This window comes from Lampris incognitus, chromosome 9 (genome assembly GCF_029633865.1).
Source record: "Lampris incognitus isolate fLamInc1 chromosome 9, fLamInc1.hap2, whole genome shotgun sequence".
NCBI classification, from domain to species: domain Eukaryota; kingdom Metazoa; phylum Chordata; class Actinopteri; order Lampriformes; family Lampridae; genus Lampris; species Lampris incognitus.
In genome coordinates this window covers 1,923,161-1,948,920 of record NC_079219.1, presented here as the reverse complement: position 1 = coordinate 1,948,920, position 25,760 = coordinate 1,923,161, and the positions used below count along the sequence as shown (strand labels likewise).

At 45.1% G+C, this 25,760-nt stretch overlaps 2 protein-coding genes across 2 annotated transcripts in view; one reads left to right on the top strand and one right to left on the bottom strand.

Annotated features, from left to right (window-relative positions):
* Positions 1 to 6,920: 6,920 nt before the first annotated feature.
* LOC130117818 (sialic acid-binding Ig-like lectin 10) lies at positions 6,921 to 18,941 on the top strand (the record flags this gene model as incomplete). The annotated part of the gene is made up of 11 exons (XM_056286059.1): positions 6,921 to 7,020; positions 7,161 to 7,228; positions 7,639 to 8,010; positions 8,363 to 8,659; positions 11,031 to 11,288; positions 11,982 to 12,251; positions 13,094 to 13,360; positions 14,589 to 14,880; positions 15,461 to 15,562; positions 18,336 to 18,405; positions 18,660 to 18,941. Coding segments are annotated over exons 2-11 (2,253 nt in total), but the record flags the coding sequence as incomplete, so codon positions are not given.
* A 7-nt stretch (positions 18,942 to 18,948) lies between these two features.
* Positions 18,949 to 25,760, bottom strand: part of si:dkey-24p1.1 (uncharacterized protein LOC556718 homolog) — a 32,693-nt gene continuing 25,881 nt past the window's right edge. Inside the window, exons 12-17 of the mRNA XM_056286057.1 lie at positions 25,457 to 25,593; positions 22,843 to 22,906; positions 22,413 to 22,510; positions 22,245 to 22,329; positions 20,429 to 20,619; positions 18,949 to 18,988 (exon numbers count right to left, since the gene is read on the bottom strand). Coding sequence (XP_056142032.1) covers positions 18,949 to 18,988; positions 20,429 to 20,619; positions 22,245 to 22,329; positions 22,413 to 22,510; positions 22,843 to 22,906; positions 25,457 to 25,593 — 615 coding nt within the window. The remainder of the gene's footprint in view (positions 18,989 to 20,428; positions 20,620 to 22,244; positions 22,330 to 22,412; positions 22,511 to 22,842; positions 22,907 to 25,456; positions 25,594 to 25,760) is intronic.

Genomic DNA, 25,760 nt, shown 5'->3' with positions numbered 1-25,760 from the left:
CATCCCTTCATGTTTGTTATATTGTCATCCCTTCATGTTTGTTATATTGTCATCCCTTCATGTTTGTTATATTGTCATCCCTTCATGTTTGTTATATTGTCATCCCTTCATGTTTGTTATATTGTCATCCCTTCATGTTTGTCATATTGTCATCCCTTCATGTTTGTTATATTGTCATCCCTTCATGTTTGTTATATTGTCATCCCTTCATGTTTGTTATATTGTCATCCCTTCATGTTTGTCATATTGTCATCCCTTCATGTTTGTTATATTGTCATCCCTTCATGTTTGTTATATTGTCATCCCTTCATGTTTGTTATATTGTCATCCCTTCATGTTTGTTATATTGTCATCCCTTCATGTTTGTTATATTGTCATCCCTTCATGTTTGTTATATTGTCATCCCTTCATGTTTGTTATATTGTCATCCCTTCATGTTTGTTATATTGTCATCCCTTCATGTTTGTTATATTGTCATCCCTTCATGTTAGTTATATTGTCATTCCTTCATGTTTGTTATATTGTCATTCCTTCATGTTTGTTATATTGTCATCCCTTCATGTTTGTTATATTGTCATTCCTTCATGTTAGTTATATTGTCATCCCTTCATGTTTGTTATATTGTCATCCCTTCATGTTTGTTATATTGTCATCCCTTCATGTTTGTTATATTGTCATCCCTTCATGTTTGCTATATTGTCATCCCTTCATGTTTGTTATATTGTCATCCCTTCATGTTTGTTATATTGTCATCCCTTCATGTTTGTTATATTGTTATTCCTTCATGTTTGTCATATTGTCATCCCTTCATGTTTGTTATATTGTCATCCCTTCATGTTTGTTATATTGTCATCCCTTCATGTTTGTTATATTGTCATCCCTTCATGTTTGTTATATTGTCATCCCTTCATGTTTGTTATATTGTCATCCCTTCATGTTTGTTATATTGTCATCCCTTCATGTTTGTTATATTGTCATTCCTTCATGTTTGTTATATTGTCATCCCTTCATGTTAGTTATATTGTCATCCCTTCATGTTTGTTATATTGTCATCCCTTCATGTTTGTTATATTGTCATCCCTTCATGTTTGTTATATTGTCATCCCTTCATGTTTGTTATATTGTCATCCCTTCATGTTTGTTATATTGTCATCCCTTCATGTTTGTTATATTGTCATCCCTTCATGTTTGTTATATTGTCATCCCTTCATGTTTGTTATATTGTCATCCCTTCATGTTTGTTATATTGTCATCCCTTCATGTTTGTTATATTGTCATTCCTTCATGTTTGTTATATTGTCATCCCTTCATGTTAGTTATATTGTCATCCCTTCATGTTTGTTATATTGTCATCCCTTCATGTTTGTTATATTGTCATCCCTTCATGTTTGTCATATTGTCATCCCTTCATGTTTGTTATATTGTCATCCCTTCATGTTTGTTATATTGTCATTCCTTCATGTTTGTTATATTGTCATTCCTTCATGTTTGTTATATTGTCATCCCTTCATGTTTGTTATGTTGTCATTCCTTCATATCATTCATTTGCTGTCATTTATAAGTCATAACTTACAAATTACAGCTGAAGAATCTTTTGTGTGTTTACTTAAAACAAAGGGTTGACATCTATTTGAGGGAGGATACGTTCCAGTCCACTAGTTAATCATTTGGACGTAGGTAGCGTATTACTACCAGATTCTGCCATACATTTCCTGTTACAGTGCAATTTAAATCTGGTCTCATCTTGTCTTGATTTGTTTCTATTTAAAGAGGGACAAATAGATCCTTGGTTGCACATCTACAAGGCTCAGCGTTTCCGGTTTTTATTTTTCAAAGCCATCCAGGATGCCGAATCTCGCCACAAGAGGACACTGTTACATAACCTCACACAAACAGGAACAACTTTTGGATCCATGGAAACATAAAATCCGGGTTTAATCAGTTTAAACGATCTGCTCCTTTTAAAAAATCTGGGTATTTTTCGGTGAAAACCGGTAAAAACCAAAAACACCGGGCCTTGCACATCCATCATCCAAACCACTTATCCTGCTCTAAGGGTCACGGGGACACTGGAGCCTATCCCAGCAGTCACTAGGTGGCAGCAGGGAGACACCGTGGACAGGCTGCCAGGCCATCACAAGGCCCACACACACACACCCACACACACACACATTCTCATCTGACCTACATGTGTTTGGACTGTGGGAGGAAACCGGAGCTCCCGGAGGAAACCCACACAGACACGGGGAGAACATGCAAACTCCACATGAGGACGACCCGGGACGACCCCCAAGGTTGGACTACCCCGGGGCTCGAACCCAGGAGCTTCCTGCTGTAAGGTGACTGCACTAACCACTGCGCTGCCGTAAGGAGAAAGGTTGATATGAAACATATTTTTGGTTCAGAAACATTGAGATGTTAACGGGTCCACATTGTGCTCCGGCTGCAGGGTTGGTGACTGGAGCGGTGAACCGCCGGTGTCTGCTGAACAGCCCTGCGTGTACAAAACGGATGCTGAATGGGCACGTCGAGCGTCGTCGTTTGACTCGTAAGCTGCTGACCGAGCTGCCGTGTTTGACGAGCTGGGGGTGAGAACGTGTTGGCTGTGTCACCCGTGGTGACGTGAGACGTGAGCTGGGCTGTGGGGAGGCAGCGGAGGTCAGGGTCAGAATGGGGGCCATTTTACAAGAGTCCAGCAGTACTTTTTACACACCATACAGCAATACTTTAAGTTTATGTGTGCAAATCCTTTTTGTTACTGTAGTTTTTCTCAGTGTAATGAAATAAAACCACCATATTTCAGGATCCTGTAATGAATGATGATTTATTTGGAACATGTAACATGTAGCAGGATATAACATACAGATAAGCCATTGCCAATAATGTGATCAGTAAACCCACACATCAGACACAGTGAACACATCTGCGTATGCACCACATTACTTGTTACGTGTTAGAAAAGCAGCAGGAGGAAGTGTATTACACCTATTTCTTCCTACCCCTTCTCACCTACCCTACAGTTAATCCAGCTACTGTACATTTCACACTGCATTCCCATCCCACTGTACTGTCCTGTACTGTACTGTGCAGTTCACATCCAATACAAGTGGTGCTGCACAACACAACCTCACTACTGTGAACAATAAGAGGGAGGGGAAAACATTACAAGAACACGAGAGAAAGAGAGAGAGAGAGAGAGCGAGAGAGAGAGAGAGAGAGAGAGAGAGAGAGAGAGAGAGAGAGAGAGAGAGAGAGAGAGAGAGAGAGAGAAGAAAGACATCATAATGCCACGTAGCGAGAATACACATCCCAATGCTATGTGCAACCCACATACCCCCTCGGTTTCAGAGAGAGAAAAACGAAAAAAATCGACAGGAATGTTGAGAGATGAATAGAACTTGCAGTTGACACCAGTCTCTGTCGTCACTGTCCCCTGGTAACCAGTCCTGTTCTTCCCCCTGGTAACCAGTCCTGTTCTTCCTCCTGGTAACCAGTCCTCTGTTCTTCCTCCTGGTAACCAGTCCCCTTTTCTTCCTCCTGGTAACCAGTCCTGTTCTTCCTCCTGATAACCAGTACCCTGTTCTTCCTCCTGGTAACCAGTCCTCTGTTCTTCCTCCTGGTAACCAGTCCTGTTCTTCCTCCTGGTAACCAGTCCTTTTCTTCCTCCTGATAACCAGTACCCTGTTCTTCCTCCTGGTAACCAGTCCTCTGTTCTTCCTCCTGGTAACCAGTCCTGTTCTTCCTCCTGGTAACCAGTCCTTTTCTTCCTCCTGATAACCAGTCCTTTGTTCTTCCTCCTGGTAACCAGTCCTGTTCTTCCTCCTGGTAACCAGTCCTTTTCTTCCTCCTGATAACCAGTCCTTTGTTCTTCCTCCTGGTAACCAGTCCTGTTCTTCCTCCTGGTAACCAGTCCCCTGTTCTTCATACTGGTAACCAGTCCTGTTCTTCCTCCTGGTAACCAGTCCTGTTCTTCCTCCTGGTAACCAGTCCTCTGTTCTTCCTCCTGGTAACCAGTCCTCTGTTCTTCCCCCTGGTAACCAGTCCTTTGTTCTTCCTCCTGGTAACCAGTCCTGTTCTTCCTCCTGGTAACCAGTCCCCTGTTCTTCATACTGGTAACCAGTCCTGTTCTTCCTCCTGGTAACCAGTCCCCTTTTCTTCCTCCTGGTAACCAGTCCTGTTCTTCCTCCTGATAACCAGTACCCTGTTCTTCCTCCTGGTAACCAGTCCTCTGTTCTTCCTCCTGGTAACCAGTCCTGTTCTTCCTCCTGGTAACCAGTCCTTTTCTTCCTCCTGATAACCAGTCCTCTGTTCTTCCTCCTGGTAACCAGTCCTGTTCTTCCTCCTGGTAACCAATCCCCTGTTCTTCATACTGGTAACCAGTCCTGTTCTTCCCCCTGGTAACCAGTCCCGTTCTTCCCCCTGGTAACCAGTCCCGTTCTTCCTCCTGGTAACCAGTCCTCTGTTCTTCCCCCTGGTAACCAGTCCTCTGTTCTTCCCCCTGGTAACCAGTCCCGTTCTTCCCCCTGGTAACCAGTCCCGTTCTTCCTCCTGGTAACCAGTCCTCTGTTCTTCCCCCTGGTAACCAGTCCTCTGTTCTTCCTCCTGGTAACCAGTCCTGTTCTTCCTCCTGGTAACCAGTCCTCTGTTCTTCCCCCTGGTAACCAGTCCTCTGTTCTTCCTCCTGGTAACCAGTCCTGTTCTTCCTCCTGGTAACCAGTCCCCTGTTCTTCCTCCTGGTAACCAGTCCTCTGTTCTTCCCTTGGTAACCAGTCCTCTGTTCTTCCTCCTGGTAACCAGTCCTGTTCTTCCTCCTGATAACCAGTCCCCTTTTCTTCCTCCTGGTAACCAGTCCTGTTCTTCCTCCTGGTAACCAGTCCTCTGTTCTTCCTCCTGGTAACCAGTCCTCTGTTCTTCCTCCTGGTAACCAGTCCTTTTCTTCCTCCTGGTAACCAGTCCTGTTCTTCCTCCTGGTAACCAGTCCCCTGTTCCTCCTACTGGTAACCAGTACCCTGTTCTTCCCCCTGGTAACCAGTCCTGTTCTTCCTACTGGTAACCAGTCCTGTTCTTCCCCCTGGTAACCAGTCCTGTTATTCCAACTGGTAACCAGTCCCGTTCTTCCCCCTGGTAACCAGTCCTGTTCTTCCCCCTGGTAACCAGTCCTCTGTTCTTCCTCCTGGTAACCAGTCCTGTGTTCTTCCTCCTGGTAACCAGTCCCGTTCTTCCTCCTAGTAACCAGTCCCCTGTTCTTCCTCCTGGTAACCAATCCCCTGTTCTTCCTCCTGGTAACCAGTCCTCTGTTCTTCCTCCTGGTAACCAGTCCTTTTCTTCCTCCTGGTAACCAGTCCTGTTCTTCCTCCTGGTAACCAGTCCTGTTCTTCCTCCTGGTAACCAGTCCTCTGTTCTTCCTCCTGGTAACCAGTCCTCTGTTCTTCCTCCTGGTAACCAGTCCTGTTCTTCCTCCTGGTAACCAGTCCTCTGTTCTTCCTCCTGGTAACCAGTCCTCTGTTCTTCCTCCTGGTAACCAGTCCTCTGTTATTCCCCCTGGTAACCAGTCCTCTGTTCTTCCTCCTGGTAACCAGTTCTCTGTTCTTCCTCCTGGTAACCAGTCCTCAGTTCTTCCTCCTGGTAACCAGTCCTGTTCTTCCTCCTGGTAACCAGTCCTTTGTTCTTCCTACTGGTAACCAGTCCTCTGTTCTTCCTCCTGGTAACCAGTCCTCTGTTCTTCCTCCTGGTAACCAGTCCTCTGTTCTTCCCCCTGGTAACCAGTCCTCTGTTCTTCCTCCTGATAACCAGTCCTCTGTTCTTCCTCCTGGTAACCAGTCCTCAGTTCTTCCTCCTGGTAACCAGTCCTGTTCTTCCTCCTGGTAACCAGTCCTGTTCTTCCTCCTGGTAACCAGTCCCCTGTTCTTCCTCCTGGTAACCAGTCCTCTGTTATTCCCCCTGGTAACCAGTCCTCTGTTCTTCCCCCTGATAACCAGTCCTCAGTTCTTCCTCCTGGTAACCAGTCCTGTTCTTCCTCCTGGTAACCAGTCCCCTGTTCTTCCTCCTGGTAACCAGTCCTGTTCTTCCTCCTGGTAACCAGTCCTGTTCTTCCTACTGGTAACCAGTCCTCTGTTCTTCCTCCTGGTAACCAGTCCTCTGTTCTTCCTCCTGGTAACCAGTCCTCTGTTCTTCCCCCTGGTAACCAGTCCTCTGTTCTTCCTCCTGATAACCAGTCCTCTGTTCTTCCTCCTGGTAACCAGTCCTCAGTTCTTCCTCCTGGTAACCAGTCCTCTGTTCTTCCTCCTGGTAACCAGTCCTGTTCTTCCTCCTGGTAACCAGTCCCCTGTTCTTCCTCCTGGTAACCAGTCCTCTGTTATTCCCCCTGGTAACCAGTCCTCTGTTCTTCCCCCTGATAACCAGTCCTCAGTTCTTCCTCCTGGTAACCAGTCCTGTTCTTCCCCCTGATAACCAGTCCTCTGTTCTTCCCCCTGGTAACCAGTCCTGTTCTTCCCCCTGGTAACCAGTCCTCTGTTCTTCCTCTCGAGCCGTGTCATGTTGTAATGATGCCGGGTAGATGGAGATTACACAAGCAAGAAGTCTACCACCACTCTGACTCACTTCCAGGAGCTGTGTGTGTGTGTGTGTGTGTGTGTGTGTGTGTGTGTGTGTGTGTGTGTGTGTGTGTGTGTGTGTGTGTGTGTGTCTGGCAGAGAGCAAGAAAACCCTCCTTTTTTGTGGTGGACGCCACTCCCCTGTAGAGCTCCCTGACCGCTGAGGAACTGGTCAGAAGTGAAGGCGATGACTCAACACAGACGGCTTGGCAGGAGTCTGTGTTTGACCGGCCGGACTGTCAGTGCCGGTAAAGTATCCTCACGTCAGTCCTGCAGCAGCCGCAACAACCTGGATTAGTACATCCATCCCCGTGTACTTGGTGGGTTGTTTTTTTCTGGGTGGCACATGGCAAACTGCGGGGCAGTTGGTCTGTCAGAGAGTGCCCTTGTCTAGGACAGTAAGCTGCTGAGCATCGCTGGCTGTAAGGTAAGATCGCTTCAGTTCCCATCACGTCCACGGGGCGTGGTCCATTAAGTCATTATTACTATTTAGCCCGTCTTCATTACCTACATACAGTTGAACTGTAGAAGTGAAACTAAAGTGATGTCTGTTTTCTCGGTGTTCAGCGCTTCTCTGAAGGACCAGAAAAACATGACAGGAGCTGCTGGACTCCTTCTCTGTTGCCTGCTTCAAGGTGGGCTATTCCCTCTTTCATCGGCTTGAGTTATACCTATAAGACAAGTGTCCTATAAACCTCAAATTGGTGTTTTTTGCTGTTGTTTTTTTAAGAAATAAAGGCTATTGTGTTATTCTACCCCCCCCCCCACCCAAGGATTTTTTTTTAACACAGAACTTCCACTTTTCTGTGCAGTTTGCAGCTAATTTCACTTCATATTTCTTCATGGGCGAACCATTTCATCATGCCTGCGTGCTGCTGTGCAGCGGCATTAAAACACTTTACTGTCACGCTGCAGGAGTCGCTTCTTCAGACTCAGTTGGCTTTTCCTTATTTGCAAGGTTATTTACATATGATGACTGGCCTGTAGTCTAAAGTGCTGTCTTTACTTTTCTAGCAATAATTACACTTGTGAATCATTTTCCCAGGTGCTTTGTGCCAGAGCTGGTCAGTCTTCCTGCCTCAGAGTCTGGAGACACTGAGCGATTCCTGCGTCGTCATCCCCTGCAGATTCACCCTGGCAGACGGATGGGATTCGAGCCTCGACGCCACATGTAAAGCCATATGGAGGCGAGGACGCTGGGTCCAGACACCGGTGTTTGATTCCAGTCTGACTGGGATCAATGCACAACGGAACACCCTTCAAGGAAAACTGACAGGGAACCTGCTCGACAAGAACTGCACCACTGTGTTCAACGACCTCCCCGCCAGCCATTACGATGACTATTACTACTTCAGAATCGAATGTCATAATTCACTCAAGTACAACTACGAGACCAGCGTCAAAATCAGCGTGAAAGGTTTTTGCTACTGAAATCTATTTCTTCATGTAGCACTTCTGCTACACTGAATTTGAACTGATTTGTTTTAGTGTCTTCCAGCTCGAGATGCCCAGCCACTACCAGTCAAACAACACACATGTGAATGTAAAAAACCGCATCATACACAAATGCAACAAAGCATCAGTATCTAAGATGCACAAAACAAAATACATCCTGATGGTACATGTATACTTGAGCAGCTATTAACATGCATGTTCTTATGTATATAAATACCACCAATACTGCATATCAGGTACAGCCACACTGTATGTCATTTGGCCTGTTAAAGTTGTTCTGACTCAGCGATGATTCTCTTTGTTTAACTACTCAGATTCACTGCCCAACCCAACCCTCACACCCTCGAGGGTGGAGGTACTGGAGGGGACCTCCATCCACCTGACGTGTTCGGCTGCGGCCCCCTGCCCCTCTCAGCTCCCAACTCTTACATGGACCCCTGATCTTGGTGAGGCCGAGGAGAAACCAGTAACTCAAGCTGTGACCTCCGTCCTCACCTTCACTGCATCTCACCTCCACCACGGTCAGAAAATCTCCTGCACCGCTCTCTACCACCTGCAAGCTGGCAAAAGTGACCTTTCGCTGACGGGAAGTTTGACTGTCAGCGTCTTGTGTGAGTATACACATAGGCTTTATATGCAGTATCTTTATCATTTTGTGGCACTGTTGTAAGGGCTGGCTGTGGACCAGTGTAGGCCTGAGGCAACATGTGTTATTAATGCATCCAATTTAACATTCATATCTCTGTCTCATTAAGATTAAAGGAAATCTCCAGCATTTTAAACCCTTTTTTCCTGTAGTTATAAGTCAAACTGAGCGACAAGTAGCAGAATCTTTTAAATTGAGCCAGTGTTGAGCAAGCCAGTCGATTGCTGCACACCAAGCTTCAATGTAATCAGAATCAGAATCAGAATCAACTGTATTGGCAAAGTGTGCCTACGCACACAAGGAATTTAACTCCAGTTCACAGCAGCTTCTGGCACTTGCAGACATCACTCATACAAAAAAGAAAAAGAAAAAACTAAAGAAAAAAGAAAAAAAAGAAGAAGAAAAAAAAGGGAACAACAACAGGACACTGGAAGCAAGCATGTATGCACAACAGGTTTGTCGCCACTATACAGGGTTTTGTTAAGGGTGAGTAATAAACAACCTATGGCCATATGTTATACCATATGTTATACCATATTGCTTATATGCTATATTGCCCATACACTATGCCATATACCAGTCCACAACCCATCATGTCCATATACAATACTATATACTCCCACTATATTATCTTGTGTACAAAAGTATACACTATATATTTACCTACCATCCACCTCACAACTACACACTATATACTTATGTTACAACCACAGTGATAAAAGCAACAATTTGTTACCAGTATACTAGTATACTGCATACAGCAGTCGTATGTGTAGTGTAATCCTTCACCAAGTAACACCCTCTTTAAGAGCTCGTTTTGACACTAACAGGGTCAAAATGTGATGAGAGGAGTCTAAAGAGTCTCAGCCATGATCATGGAATTATATAGATAGCAATCCATTCATGATCCAGATCCAAAGTATGGCACTGTAATCCTGGGAGGAGGGAATTGTTGCCGGAAGACAACAGTGGAAATGTGAGAGAGCTGGAGAGAAAAAAGTGGGGGAAAAAAGGAGTATAACTGCTCTGGCTGACCGTACTGGGACTGTCTTTTCAGAGTGGAAGGTGTTGTCAGACATGTCTCAGAACATTCCTAGTTTGTTAGTGCCAAAAAAGAAAGAAAGATCTCTTTGGGTGTCTATTTAAGAATAACTAAATCCTAGACCAGGGGTTTTCAAAGAGTGAGGCGCGCCTCCCCTGGGGGGCGCCAGAGAGCTTCAGGGGAGGCGCAGCGTGAGAAAAAAAACGTGAAGAAAAAGTAACCGCGAACGTCTAGCTAAGTTTAGCTAACTTCAGCACTGCTTGGAGCAGAAAGGACGGGTTTTCAGTAACATGGCTACAGGGAGAAAGGAGGCGGCGTCTGGGCCAAGCAGAACACGGAGGAAGTAGGACCAGGATCATTTACACTTTGGATTGTCATGGCTTGGTCCTGATGACGCCCCACGCCGCGGTGTGTTGTCTGCCGCTAGAGAGGAGCTAGCTAGCTAGCTAGCAAGCTAGCAGCTAGCGCTAGCGGCGGCGGCATGAGAGCGTGTGAAGTCCGGCGTCATGTCGATGCCAAGCCCCCAGGTGTGGTGAGCAGACCGCAGGGGGCGCTGCATAGGAAGCGAAAGGGACGGCGGGGACAGAAGGAAGTCAGTGACGCATGTAGCACCGTAAATACCATGGCAACCGCAGCATCATGCCGAGTGGCGCTGCGCATAGCTAAGGCAGGTAACCCCGCTTTAAAAAGATGTTTAAACAGACGTTTCAAACGTTTAAAAATGATGTTTAACACATAAAGATAAAAATGTTTAAAAAAGATGTTTAAAAAAATAAAAGATCATCTTCAAAGATAAATCATTTATTGTTGAAACCCGTTTTTATACCTGAGTGGAACAGACATTATGGCAACAGCAATCAATAATAGTAATAATAGTAATAATAGCAATAACAATGGGGGGGGGCACAGCTGTTTTTATGTTCTCTGAGGGGAGGCTCACTTTCCTACACTTTGAAACCCCCTGGCCTAGACCATTCTAGTGATTCCACAGAATTTCACAAATTAAAAACAATGAAATGGTTAAAAACATGCCAGGCTGGTCTTGGTACTCTGTGGTGTAAGCATAGCAGGATAAACACAGTTGCAACCAGTAACATTAATAATGGCCCTGCTGATAGGTGTGCCAAAGAACCAGCGGTAACAGTACTATTGACAGTTGTTAGTGCTGGCTCTGTCTGTCTGTCAGTACTGATAGTAGCGCTGACACACCTAAATCAAACAGGTTCGATTCTATAGGATGCTCTGACTACTGATGTTGAATCATGTCAGGTTATGTCCCATATTTCTCTCTTAGATCCTCCGAATAACACATCAGTCAGTCCCCCTGGTCCGGTACTGGAGGGCAGCTCAGTGACTCTGACCTGTAGCAGTGTTGCCAACCCAGCGGTGGATAGCTACGCCTGGTACAGTGTTGATGGCGATCCGATAACCCCTGTGGGTTTCAGGAAGACATTATACCCTAAGGTGACAGAGGACAACAGCCAGTTTTACTGTGAAGCCCAAAACAGATATGGGACCCAGAACTCGTCCATCATTCAGATAGATGTGCAATGTAAGTCAAAGAGCGAGAGGATGAAGGATGAAGATGACACTCAACCACTCACTGTCGACCAACTACTAAAAACAGGAATTAAACCCGGGGACGAAACAGTCAGCCCTTCTTAAATGATTGCACCACCCTTTTAATGAAATTAGAACATCTGCCTTTTTACACTCGCATAGATTTATGTTATCTAAAGAGAAATTGTACACAATGGTTAGCCCTATCCACTAGTACTGTTGTTACTAGATATATGAAGGTAGTGTCTTTTTAAAGGGCCATTTTTCATTACATAACTGCCTAATGTCACACCATTTTCCACAATTTACATTTACTTATTTTGCAGATGCTTTTATCCAAAGCAACTCACAAAATAATTGGCAATTAGCAGATAAAGTCAAGTGTTACCAAATGGCTTAAAGGAGTGCTACATAGTAATATCATAGTAGTATTATATGAGGTACTAGTATCATATTTGCTGTATAGTAATCATATCCCAGCCAAGAGTGTATGTCATGTCAAGTGTGTTCAGTATATAGGTGCAGTGTAGGTCATCATAAAGTGGAGAATAGGAAAATTAAAACACAACGTAGATTAATATTGCCATAGAACAGGCAAATAATGCCACAAGGGCATACAAAGGACAGGTGCAAGTAGAAATGAGATCAATAGTAGACACCGATTGTAATTTTCTTCATGTTAAAGTTCCTCCAAAGGAAACGACAGTGAGTGCCGATCCGTCTGGTCCACTGCTGGAGGGCCACTCTGTGATGTTCACCTGCACCAGCCACGCAAACCCACCGCCAACTAATTACTCCTGGTACCACGTTAACGGGGATAATGAGAACATGGTAGAATCTGGACCCACCTATGGGATAGATGTTGCCCAACTGTACCACGGTGGAGGCTACTACTGTGAGGCAAAAAATGACTACGGAGAAGCAAAATCAGCAGCCATCCAACTGGCCATTCAGTGTAAGTTGATAAAGAAACTGAAAGACAGCAGTCATGAAATACTGTCCGGTACATTCAGCTGTTGAATGTCGCCCTGTCTCGACGCGGTGGTTACACAAGTTCAGCTGTGGTTAACCACAAATGGTTTGGGGCCAAAAGCTCAGTCACTGGGTGAAGACCAGAGTGTGTTGACCATTGAAAGTGTACCATTGTCCCATAGCGTGACAGATCTCCAAACCTTCTCACGTCAGTGGACCATTATGAGTCATGGTCTGTTCTGTGTCTACATATGTAACACTGTGGATGTCTGTTTTCCTTGACTGTTGGGGTCTCCTTGTCAGGATGAGACTTCCAACAATAGACTGCCTGTAATTCAGTTTAATCAATAGACATGTCGCAAATGCTACAAATGCCTGTTTGTATGTATGTACTTATAGCTTATATCTATGTTATATCTATACTTATAACTTATATCTATATCGTATATCTGTTATATCTATACTTATATCTATATCTTATAAGTTATATCTATACTTATATCTTAAATATCGATGTCTTATAAATTATGTGATATCTATACTTATAACATATCTATATCTTATATCTATACTTATAGCTTGTATCTATACTTATAACATATCTATGTCTTATAAGTTATATCTATACTTATAACATATCTAGCTATGTTAAAAGTCTCTGTTCTCTATCTTTGCCTATCTATCTATTTATCTACCTATCTATGAGACAACTTGAAATATGACTCGCGGAGAAAGTCAGTGCAGCAGTGAAGTTACATCAATATGTAGGTGATAATTTTTAAAAACTATTCAGGAAGACATTTTTCTTTTTTTTCCTTCTTTCAGATCCCCCAAAGAACACCTCTGTCTCAGCTGAGCCCTCTGGCCCGGTGCTGGAGGGCAGCTCAGTGACTCTGACCTGTAGCAGTATGGCCAATCCAGCGGTGCAGAACTACACTTGGTACAGAACAGATGGCAGAGAGAAGGAGGCTGTCGGGTCTGATAAGGAGTTCACCTTCAATGCAACCAAGCTTTCAAGTGAAGTGTATTCCTGTGAAGCTCTGAATGACCACGGAGCTGAAGACTCTGAGCCCGTCAGTGTGGATGTGACATGTGAGTTTCCAATTTCCATGTATGTACCTATGTATGTACCTATGTATGTATGTATGCATGTATGTATGTATGTATGTATGTATATATATATATATATGTGTGTGTGTATGTATATACACACATACACACATACACACACACACATATGTATGTAAGTATACATGTACGTATGTATACATGTATATAAGTATATGTATGTATGTAAGTATATATGTATGTAAGTATGTACGTGTGTATATATGTAAGTATATGTATGTAAGTATATGTACGTAAGTATGCATGCACATATGTATATATGTACACAAGTATGTGTGCACGTATGTACATATGTACGTAAGTATGCATAACGTATGTATATATGTACGTATGTATGTATGCAAGTGTATATGTACGTAAGTATGTATGTATGTACATATGTACATAAGTATGTACGTACATATGTATGTATGTATATATGTACGTACGTATGTACATATGTATGTAAGTATGCATGCACATATGTATATATGTACGCAAGTATACACGTAGGTATGTATATATGTACGTGTGTGTGTATATATATATATATATGCACGTATGTATGCATGGACATGTATATATGTACGTATGTATATATGTACATAAGTATGCATGCACGTATGTATAGTATATGTATGTATGTGTATATATGTATGTATGTAGCCACAAAGCATTCCGGTGGAGGGCTGGAACAAAGATTACCTATTGAAAAAAAGAAAAAGATACACTCCCTACAGGCTAACACTACTGGTATCGGCTGCTAAAGCTAACGTGTTATGGTTAACCTGTGATTACACACCTGTCTTTGCAAGCTTCATCATCACGTCATGAGGTACTACATGATGCATTTTAACGTCTCTTAAGATGACTTTTTACCATTCATGTTCACACGACGTCGGTGACCTCTTAGTGAAGAAGGAACTGATGAATTCTGCCCGAGTTTGAAATCGAGCGGCATTCCGTTGCACTTTTCCAAGCAGGAGTTTGAATATTCTGTCTGTCTGAGTTGTGTGGAGCAGAGCAGTGATTCTTCATTTTAACATCGGATGTTTAACCAACCCACTGCTTCTCGAACTGTTCCACAAACCTTCACTTCATTCCCGTGACTCTGTACTGAACTCTGTTCTATGGTTCTCCGGTTTAGCCTCATTAAACCCACTGCTGATCGTGTGTCTTCATAACTGCAATGTGTTTTTCAACTCCTCTGTAGTTGCTGCTGAGATCCTCCCTTCCTCTCGCTGTGTCAAGATTTTATCCCGGATCAGATGTTCCTGTGAGAGCCAAGGAAACCCGCCTCCCTCTCTTCAGTGGGAATTGGCCGGAGAGCCTGTCAACCACTCTGCCGACATCCCTGTCGGGGAGGTGTCTCTGGGCAGCATGGGCCGGAGAAGCTTCATCACTTTACTTCAAGTGGAAGACATGCCCAGTGTAGTCTGCGTCAGCAGTAACTCAGTAGGATCTGATAAACTGGCGTTCAACGTGTCATCCAGTGAGATTCAAATAGGTGGAGGAATCAATTCTCAATATGTTTTCATTCTTGGATTTACTTTACCATGCCTCTAATTGGTCCAGTTCAGTCCATATAGTGTCTCAGCCATGTCTTCACTTTGTAGGTCAAAATTAACCACAAGATGGTGTATGGTTCAAATGCCAAAATCCCCATTATATTTTCCTGTTTAAAAATAAAATTTCCTCCCAGTAAGATCTGTGTTTCACACACGGTAGTGTGCAATAATTTACTCACAGGAGCAGTGTTGTTAATAAAATGGCTGCCTGGGTCACTTATGAGTCACAGCCAGACTGTCGACTGTTCACATCTCATTAGCAATACTTTCTTTGTGAATAAATTATTGGTGTAAAATTCATATATCTCTGAAAAAAATAACTTGTTGGTGATTTCCTCTAAATCACAGCCCTTATCTGAGGTGACTGTTTTTTCAAACGGAGAAATCGAACAGGGTCTGGGGCAGTGAACCATCCGGCATCTTGTAACTACCACGTTACTCCAGCTAGGTGTCAGACCGGGACAGTGTTGCTGTGAATGAACTGCTGTCTTGTTTTCATGCTAATACGGCATTGCTATGACTTTCTAGGCCTCCATACCATTTCTCTGCTAATCGGCTCTGGTGTGGGGGCGGCGGGGATGATGCTGCTGTGTGCTCTGGTGCATCTCATTGTCTGCAGGTGAGCTCCTCAGATCTACTTTGCTTATTTCCCGGAAAACAAACCTGTGACCTCTCTGAGCTCTGGTTTGTGAGTGATAAACACTTGAATGCAGCGATGCGTTCAGGTCATTGTGAAGGGGTAGGGTGGGTGGGAGTCACTGGGATTCAGACACGTCTCGGGGTGGCAGTAGGGTGGGTGGGGGTCACTGGGATTCAGACAGGTCTCGGGGTGGCAGTAGGGTGGGTGGGGGTCACTGGGATTCAGACACGTCTCGGGGTGGCAGTAGGGTGGGTGGGGGTCACTGGGATTCAGACACGTCTCGGGGTGGCAGTAGGGTGGGTGGGGGTCACTGGGATTCAGACAGGTCTCGGGGTGGCAGTAGGGTGGGTGGGGGTCACTGGGATTCAGACAGGTCTCGGGGTGGCAGTAGGGTGGGTGGGGGTCACTGGGATTCAGACACGTCTCGGGGTGGCAGTAGGGTGGGTGGGGGTCACTGGGATTCAGACACGTCTCGGGGTGGCAGTAGGGTGGGTGGGGGTCACTGGGATTCAGACACGTCTCGGGGTGGCAGTAGGGTGGGTGGGGGTCACTGGGATTCAGACACGTCTCGGGGTGGCAGTAGGGTGGGTGGGGGTCACTGGGATTCAGACACGTCTCGGGGTGGCAGTAGGGTGGGTGGGGGTCACTGGGATTCAGACAGGTCTCGGGGTGGCAGTAGAACATGTTGCCAGCAAGCATCAGAGACGGACTGGTCCCTGTGGACTGCGAGCTCCAAGTGAGGTATATATGGACGTTAACAAGCAGGCTGACAACCTGCGAGTTGCAAGGAAGGGGTGAGTGTAAGTCTGTAAGGCAAGAGGTTGGAATGGCATATGGAAGTTAAGGTGCCACTCTGGGGTATCAGGGGCCTGAGGTTGTGTGGGAATATCTACAATAACACAACAAATGCATCTTTTTCTCTCCGTTTTGGCCTTCATCCGCACTAAGCGTTTCTGAACATTTGAAAAATGCTCTACAAAGTGGATGAATTTGAAAACCCCGTCTTGCATTTCAGTGTGGATGTTGAAACCTGAGCTTGTCAAAAATGCTGATGTATATTATCAGGTGATTGCAGAGTATGTATGCCATGTGAGCCAGGCCGTAGCCATCTATTGGCCAACACATGCCAATAGAAGAGACTTGGGGCCAATCCCAATTCCCCCCCTTGCTTGGCCCTACCACTTTGCCCCACCCCTCTGTTTTGTGTGTGGCTGCGTAGGGTAGGGTGTCCCGTTTCTTTTGGGGATCGAGGGGTAGTGGTGATCATCTAGCCATCAAAATGGACCTCCATCAACAGAGGGAACACCGGTTCAAATCCCCGTGTTACCTCCAGCTTGGTCAGGCATTCCTAGACACAATTGGCTGTGTCTGCAGGTGGGAAGCTGGATGTGGGTGTGTGTCCTGGTTGCTGCACATGCGCCTCCTCTGGTCGGTTGGCGTGCCTGTTCGGGGGGGAATAGCGTGATCCTCTCACACGCTACGTCCCTCTGGTGAAACTCCTCACTGCCAGGTGAAAAGAAGCGGCTGGCAACTCCACATGTACGGGAGGAGGCATGTGGTAGTCTTCAGCCCTCCCCGGATCAGCAGAGGGGGTGGAGCAGAGACCGGGTAATGTAGATGCAACGGAATATATTACTGGATCGTTATAATTAGCATTTCATCATTTCACGAGGTCAATAGAACTTCTTGTAAGTGACAGTACAGTTATTTCCATGTCGTGTGTACGAAGCTTGAAAAATGAGCCGGTTGGAAATGTTCTGCACCTCCCCGCTCATGTGACATCAGTACAGGGTAGACATGTCTATATGCAGGACTACACTTTACTAGCTGATGTGTAAACATGCTTCCTGGCTATTGTCAATCTCTTAATCTGTCTTGCTCTGTCCTGCAGATGTGTCACTATAACAGTTGATAATGGTAGCAAACAACAGGCTTTAATATAAAATGTATAGTACTGTAGTACTTCAATGTTATAGTACCATGTTGTAACATTCCAGGGATTCCTGAGCAAACCAGGCAACTAACAAAACTCTGAGCATCAGATGCAGTGATGATGGTGATGATGTAACGAGGGGTGTCCCATTTCCTAGGTAAAGATTTCAAACCCTACCCCTTGTAGCTCTGTTCTGAAGGACCACTACCCCGTCAAGGGCACTCCAAAACTAGGAGTAGGGCCAGGAAGGGGACTGGGCCAAAGTCTATGCTGAAAACGCTCCGTTTGGACCGCTACCCCTCGATCCCCAAAAGAAATGGGACACCCTACCATGCATTTTTTTATTGTTTTGGAGTTTCACAGCGGGTGGCAAACTTTTCTGAAATCTGAAAATGCTGGTGTGGAGGAAAAACATTTGACCCTTTTGCGACATGAAAATGGTGTTTTCCGATTTCTCTGGATTAGTCTGGGCATGGTGTCAGGGGTGCCAACTAGACAGAGTTGAGCTCACTCAAATGTGCAAGGTTGATCCTGATTCCCTTTGGGGTCACCCTTGCTAAATAAAACATGCACTCATGACAGTTGTAAGGCCAAAGCACTACACACGGCCTTATCCAGAGAGCTACTTTCCTAAATCATTTTCCTAGCCGGTCTAGACTTCAAACCGGTCTCTGAGTCATTAACTTACTTCTCCAACCTCTAGGCTAACCCTGTCCACTTTTAGGATTATTCTGTAATCTCACGGTTGTTTTTATTGCTAATACTGAACATACACTCAACCTTTTGGTTCTTAACCATGACATTTTGTGCCGGTCCCAGGAAAAAGAAAGGCGGCCAGTCGCCTAACAGAGAAGTTGTGGACGCTTCAGAAGTGATTGAGACTGATGGGGTGAGTTTAAACCATGCAAGTTTGTGCTCGTTGGCAGACAAACACACACAAAAAAATCAGACACACATGTTGTGATGGCGTTACGACTAACGGTGAAGGTTGCAAAGGTGAACTAAGCCAGCAACTGTTTCAGGAAGAGCAGGAATCAATATCTGCTGTGACACAATATGACGACACAATCTACCATGACAGTACCGATGTAGTAAATGTTGCTTTGTTCATTCTTCAGCTCCATTTTCTGTCTGCTACATCAGGATACACACGTGGAGGTGGTTTATGCCAATAAAGCCATGCTGGAGGATGCAGGAAGGGAGGTGGATGCTCTCCACTACGCCAATATGGACTTTGCTAAACTTCAGGCCAGGTCAGAGGATAAGCTCGGGGAAGGGGGGATCCGAGGCCTGTCCTCCAGAACGGCTGAGTATGCTGAGATCCGCTTAGACTCCAGGGAGGACATTGGAGGAGGTGTTGAGGACATTGAAGTGGCAGAAGACACGACTGTTGTACAGGGGAAAAACCTAAATGGTCAAGAGGCTCAAGTTACTAAGCAGGCCAAACCTCAACATCGGCAAAATGGAGGCGGACTGACAGGGTGAACAAAGAATTCGACTTATAAATCCACTGGACATGATCACTTCTCTCCTTCCCTCCCTAATTTGTGTTGTCTACAGAGGCCCAGCAGGGACACGCTGAGCACAACAAACAATTCAGACCTGTAGAAGTGGAGCTGGCGCCGCTGTCTTTACAGTTCATTTAAAGTATATAGCTGGGGCACGTCATATTGCCATGACACTGAGGTGTTAGACCCAGCTCTCAGATGGTGTTGCGTCATATCTAGTATTCACTCGCTCTCTCACTCATTCACTCACCCGCTCACTCACTTCCTCTCATTCACTAACTCCCTCACTCATTCACTTGATACTCACGCTTTTCCTCTCGCCCACTAACTCAGTAATTCTCCGTCACTAGCTGACCCACGCTTTCCCTTTCACTCACTCACTGACTCCTTTGCTGTCTTCCCTCTGTGTCTTCTGAACGCTGCTTGGTAGAACAGATACGTCATGAAATGGATTCATCAGGAGAGAGAAAACGAACACCGACATGAATCCACTTACCTCCCCACAACCGGCGATTAAATGAATGCTGATGTTAAACCTAATATCTGTTTTGCTCTGTGACCATGTCTCCCTGCTGTAGATATACCACATCCATATTTATCTCTTTGTTTGTGTAGATTTTACAAGACTCTGTAATTTATCTGTCATAATGGCTTTTGTTAATTATTTCGTCATTTTTTAACCATTTCTGAACCTTGTGTGAAGTTGTAATTGAAAGTAGGCAGGTGTGCAGCAATATCTCTCAGTAAAATTTATTAACACTTTTTGGCTTCATCCAAGTAAAGAAAGCGATAAGCACATGAAATGAGCAGGCAGCCAGACAGGAGCTGCGGTGAAAGCTGGTTGTGTAATGGGCGATCGGTGCACACTGCTGTTGTGTTGCAGAAATCATTGACATGTGATGCTGTTTCAGCACTTCATTACAGTCATGGCGCACCGTGCTTTGAGAAATCGCATAACAAAAACCGTTCACCAGACATGAAGCATGACTGCCCCAGAACATGTATGCAAACATTAATGAGACGTCAATAAACTTTTGCATTCTTCTACACACCATTTGCTCTTCTTCCTGTCTGTAAAAGGGTCCACATCTGGACCAAAGCCCCAACAGACGTCAGGATCTGCTGCATTTCATCCCTTCTTCTTTGCATCACGGCAGACTGTTACACTGCTCACCTATAAAAGCAGATGTGCCTTAGAAAAAATCATTAAAAACTGAAATAATGAAATGGCAATAAAGTCATTATGAATAAAAAAATACTGCGTTTAGGTATGGACGAACAGTCAGTTCTGAACAGACAGAGCGTGGGATCGGTAGCTTAGCAGATGGATTCTCAGTGGAGCCGCCCCGTTTTGATGAATGTTGTCTTTCTTCTAATAGAGGTTTACCTCAGGGTAGTAGGTCTTAGTCGTCATCATCTGAGCTGCTGGTGTCCATACTAAAGCGGCGAGAGGGTCTCTGAGGGTCTCGCTTTGCCGTGAAGCTCACCTCAGAGTACTTGAGCTCTACCTCTTCATCGCTGGTCTCTGAACTGCTGTTTGTTTGACACCTTGGAGCACATGCTCCTTTACTGTTCTCATAGTCCCCCAGCTCCCCCTGAAACATAAAGGTCCAGCCAGCATCACATTCTCTGTTGGCTGCAACGGTTCCTGTCTGTTTTAATTTGCAGTTCAAAAACCTTAAAATGGTCTCGCTGACACTGTTATAAGACTGCATTTGTACCCGTACTCACCTGAACACCAAGATTAATATGAGCTTGAGTTTACTTACACTTCACAGCTTAATTTGCCTGTTTTCTGAATTTAGCCATGACTTGTAAACTCTGTTGTAAGTCACTTTGGACAAAACCATCTGCCATATGAGTAAATGTGAAATGTAAAAATTCAAAACGGTAATAACAACGACATTAGCATCAGGAACAGTACGCCTGATGCTAACTCACAGGATTTTGTTTTACCATCTATGACTACAATGTTTTTATAGGATATTGTACGTAGCTTATAGTTTTGATGCCACACTTGTACAGTTTCCTTTTAAAACCTATATTTATGGGGCGTCTGGGTGGCGTGGCAGTCATTGCCATTGCCTACCAACACAGAGATCACCAGTTCGAATCCCCGTGTTACCTCCGGCTTGGTCGGGCGTTCCTACAGACACAATTGGCTGTGTCTGCGGGTGGGAGGCCGGATGTGGGTATGTCTCCTGGTCACTGCACTAGCGCCTCCTCTGGTCGGTGAGGGCGCCTGTTCAGAGGGGAGGGGGAACAGCATGATCCTCCAACGCGCTATGTCCCCCTGGTGAAACTCCTCACTGTCAGCTGAAAAGAAGTGGCTGGTGACTCCACATGTATCGGAGGAGACATGTGGTAGTCTGCAGCCCTTCCCGGATCGGCAGAGGGGGTGGAGCAGCAACCGGGACGGCTCGGAAGAGTGGGGTAATTGTAATTGGTGAGAAAAGGGGGGGGGTCCCCCAAAAAACAACCTAAATTTGGATTGTTCTTCTTTGGCGTGTAGAAATGGACACAAGCATGCATCTTAAATCTGAGAGCAACACAAGTAGTACATCTGAGAGCAACACAAGTAGTACATCTGAGAGCAACACAAGTAGTACATCTGAGGGCAACACAAGTAGTACATCTGAGAGCAACACAAGTAGTACATCTGAGAGCAACACAAGTAGTACATCTGAGGGCAACACAAGTACTACATCTGAGGGCAACACAAGTAGTACATCTGAGAGCAACACAAGTACTACATCTGAGAGCAACACAAGTAGTACATCTGAGGGCAACACAAGTACTACATCTGAGGGCAACACAAGTAGTACATCTGAGGGCAACACAAGTACTACATCTGAGAGCAACACAAGTACTACATCTGAGGGCAACACAAGTAGTACATCTGAGAGCAACACAAGTACTACATCTGAGAACATCTGAGAGCAACATAAGTACTACAGTGCACTGTGTTAGGTTTTGGTTGCTCAAACATGTTACTCCAGAGGACGAGTTACCAAACAGGAGTTTTTTTTTTACTGTGGTCTACAAGGTTACTTCTGGAAAATTCCCCAAAGTCACTTTACTTTTTCACTGACAACCACCAAAGATGGTGTAAACAGAAGACAGTTTAACCCAGTATTAATAATATATGAGCCTCTATGAGTAAGCAAACAACCAAAGTAGCGGCCTGAGGAGTGATGTGTTTTAAAGGTGGCTGACTGACCTTTTCATTCAGCTTTGGCTGGGCGACCTTAGCGTACACATGATCCTCACTCGTCATGACTTTAGCACTCGCAGAACTTTCGTTTCTGGAAAACAAAATATAGCTTTTGCTGGCTGGTCATTATTATTTTATAGATTTTACAGATCTGCTGCAACAGAGAAATCTTACTTTTTCTGATGCACAAACTGTAGGGATGCATAGCTGACCGCTTCATGCTCCCTGTGTCCATCGCGTGCTTCATCCATTGGCTCCTGTGGCAAACGACTCTGAACGGACATAGATGTCAGTGACTGTTATGGAAAGTTCATTCGTTTGTTCATCCTTCTAAACAGACACTGCAAGTGCAGACTGACTCAGGCTTTGTGAAGAGACACTACTGCTCGACTGCTCCACTGACCGACAGTCAGACTGGACAAACTAACAACATGCCCACAGGACTACTCGTGTTCTCGAGACAGACAGGCACAGTAGGTCACTTTTGGTGAGGAGAACATTTTTAGCAGTTAAAAGCAAATTTCCTTATCAAGTATCATTTCACAGCTGTGACTACATACTTTGGGCGAAGTACCTTTAATGCAACATTATCCCTCTGACATACCTCATACCTCACCTGCTGTTCCGAGGGCAGGTGCAGCATGCTGTACACAGTGGTGAGGTTTGACCTGTGGAGAAAGAAGAACATCTACAGTTCGGAATACTGTCAAACTGACGTATGGAAGCCCATTACTGCCATGCAATAAAATTAAAGGTCGGAATTGTTTTTTTTTTCTTGCAATCACAACAGTTTATCTCAGAATTCTGAGGGTCCCCCCCCCCCCAAGTATTTTTTTTTTGTTTGCAACTGCAGCTGTTTACGTTGGAGATGCAATTTTTTTCTCCCAAATTTTGTACTTTTGCATGTAATTAAATAGGGTCTTTCAAAGCCTGGCCTGGAAAACCTTTGGAACGGTAACTTCTCTCGTGTCTGAAGGCTGGGTTTCATATCGGTGATTCCTCCAGCAACAGTAAAATCTCATGGTTTGTCCAACCGTGATAGAAATAGCCTTTAAAAGTTAGAACCGACCCTTTGTTGGCCTTTAAATTGGTCTACTGACCCACCAACCAGAGGGCTTGTACGCATAGCAACTGTTGCCAGGATCCTTCAGCGTGACGCATGTTAGCAATGCCCTTCAGTCCGTCTATGCATTTTGCGTTCAAAGATGTGTCCTTGAATTTTTGTTTTAGATTACTTTTTTGGCATTTTCTGTCTTTATTAGATAACGATAGTTGAGAGAAACAGGAAAGGCAGGGGAGAGAGAGGGAGTGACATGCAGCAAAGGGCCCGAGCCGGATTCGAACCCAGGCTGCTATGGTAAGGACTCAGCCTTATGTGGTACGCGCTCTACCAGGTGAGCCACCGGGGCAGCCCCGGCCTCGAATGTTTTCCATCCATCCATTATCCAAACCACTTATCCTGCCCTCAGGGTCACGGGGATGCTGGAGCCTATCCCAGCAGTCATTGGGCGGCAGGTGGGGAGACACCCTGGACAGACCGCCAGGCCATCACAGACTGCCAGCCCCCCCCACACACACACACTCCTAGGGACAATTTAGTACGGTGATTCAGCTGAACCACGTCTTTAGACTGTGGGCGGAAACCCACGCAGACACGGGGAGAACATGCAAACTCCACACAGCGGATGACCCAGGACGACCCCCAAGGTTGGACTACCCCAGGGCTCAAACCCAGGACCTTCTTGCTGTGAGGCGACGCGCTAACTACTGCGCCACTGTGCCGCCGCTTGAATGTTTTATCATGTTTAAATATATAACGCTCTACAGCATACTGAAGGCCCTGTAGCCAGCACTGAGAAGGTATTTGAGACCCCTCACTCCAAAAGTGGTCACAGATAGATCTGAGAGGCATGTAGGTGGAGGAGAGACATTTAGCATTACCACATCATTGCTGCCATGACAGGTAGATGTCAGAAAAAAAATTCTATGGATTTTCATCAGTTTTCTGAATACTCATTTAATGCTCAGTCACCTTATGGTACCTGAGATGTTTCTTATTGTAGAGACAAAGTTTTTTTTTCAAGAAATACATGAATTCAATATAAGTGAATTTCCATAGGTTTTCAGTGGAAACAGACTCTCTTTGCAAAGGTTATTAAGGAGCCCTGGAGAAGGGTGGGACTTGTCAGTGGGTGAGTTGCAAGAGAAAAATGCCGAATTCTGAGATAAAAAGATGTAATTATGAGAACAAAACTCACAATTCCATCATTTTTATTTTTTATTTTCCCCCCTAGTGAGAATGGGCTTCCACAGTATACAAATGACACAGGAGGTTCCCATTGTATCCTTTGTGCCTGAACGATCTTTAAAGGATTCTTCGACGATGAGTGTACACCGATCAGCCAAAACATTAAAACCACTGACAGGTCAGTGAATAACACTGATTATCTGGTTACAATGGCACGTGTCAAGGGGTGGGGTGTATCAGGCAGCAAGTGAACAGTCAGTTCTTGAAGTTGATGTGTTGGAAGCAGGAAAAATGGGCAAGCATAAGGATCTGAGCGACTCTGACAAGGCTCAAATTGTGATGGCTAGACGACTGGGTCAGAGCATCTCCAAAATGACAGGCCTTGTGGGGTGTTCCCGGTATGCAGTGGTCAGTACCTACCAAAAGTGGTCCAAGGAAGGACAACTGCTGAACCCATCATGGGCTCCCAAAGCTCACTGATGCATGTGGGGAGTGAAGGCTAGCCCATCTGGTCCGATCCCACAGAAGAGCTACTGTAGCTCTTTCAGCAGGATAATGCGCCCTGCCATGCTGCAAAAAATTGTTCAGGAATGGTTTGAGGAACATGACAAAGAATTCAAGGTGTTGCCTTGGCCTCCAAATTCCCCAGGTCTCAATCTGATCGGGAATCTGTGGGATGTGCTGGAAAAACAAGCCTGATCCATGGAGGCCCCACCTCACAACTTCCAGGACTTAAAAGATCTGCTGCTAACATCTTGGTGTCAGATACCACAGGACACCTTAAGAGGTCTTGTGGAGTCCATGCCTTGACAGGTCAGAGCTGTTTTGGTGGCACAAGGGGAACCTACACAATATTAGACAGGTGGTTTTAATGTTCTGGCTGATTGGTGTTTCTGCTAAGCCACACAGCTCTCTTCTCTACAGTGTCTGCCTTGTGCTAGCTGGGTACACTTTGTATCTGCTGTATTACATGCTGTCTGGACAAGGCCTGCAGGGCTGGGGCTCCAGGCAGTATGTGTTGTCTGGCAAAATGTCATCTCTGTTCCTACGAGGCTCTGCCAACATATTCTCGCTCACCAGACGCTCCCTGGTGCCATTTTGTGTGACCTGAATGGTTGCACAAACAGAGGGAAGATACAGGCCGACAGACAAATAAGTAGTCAGATAGAAAGACCGAGACAGAAGCACCCACTACAGTCAGACAAAACAAAGTGCACAGTGTAGTGCAGCGTTTCCTGCATACATAAACTATCAGATCTTTTTTTTTTTGGAGT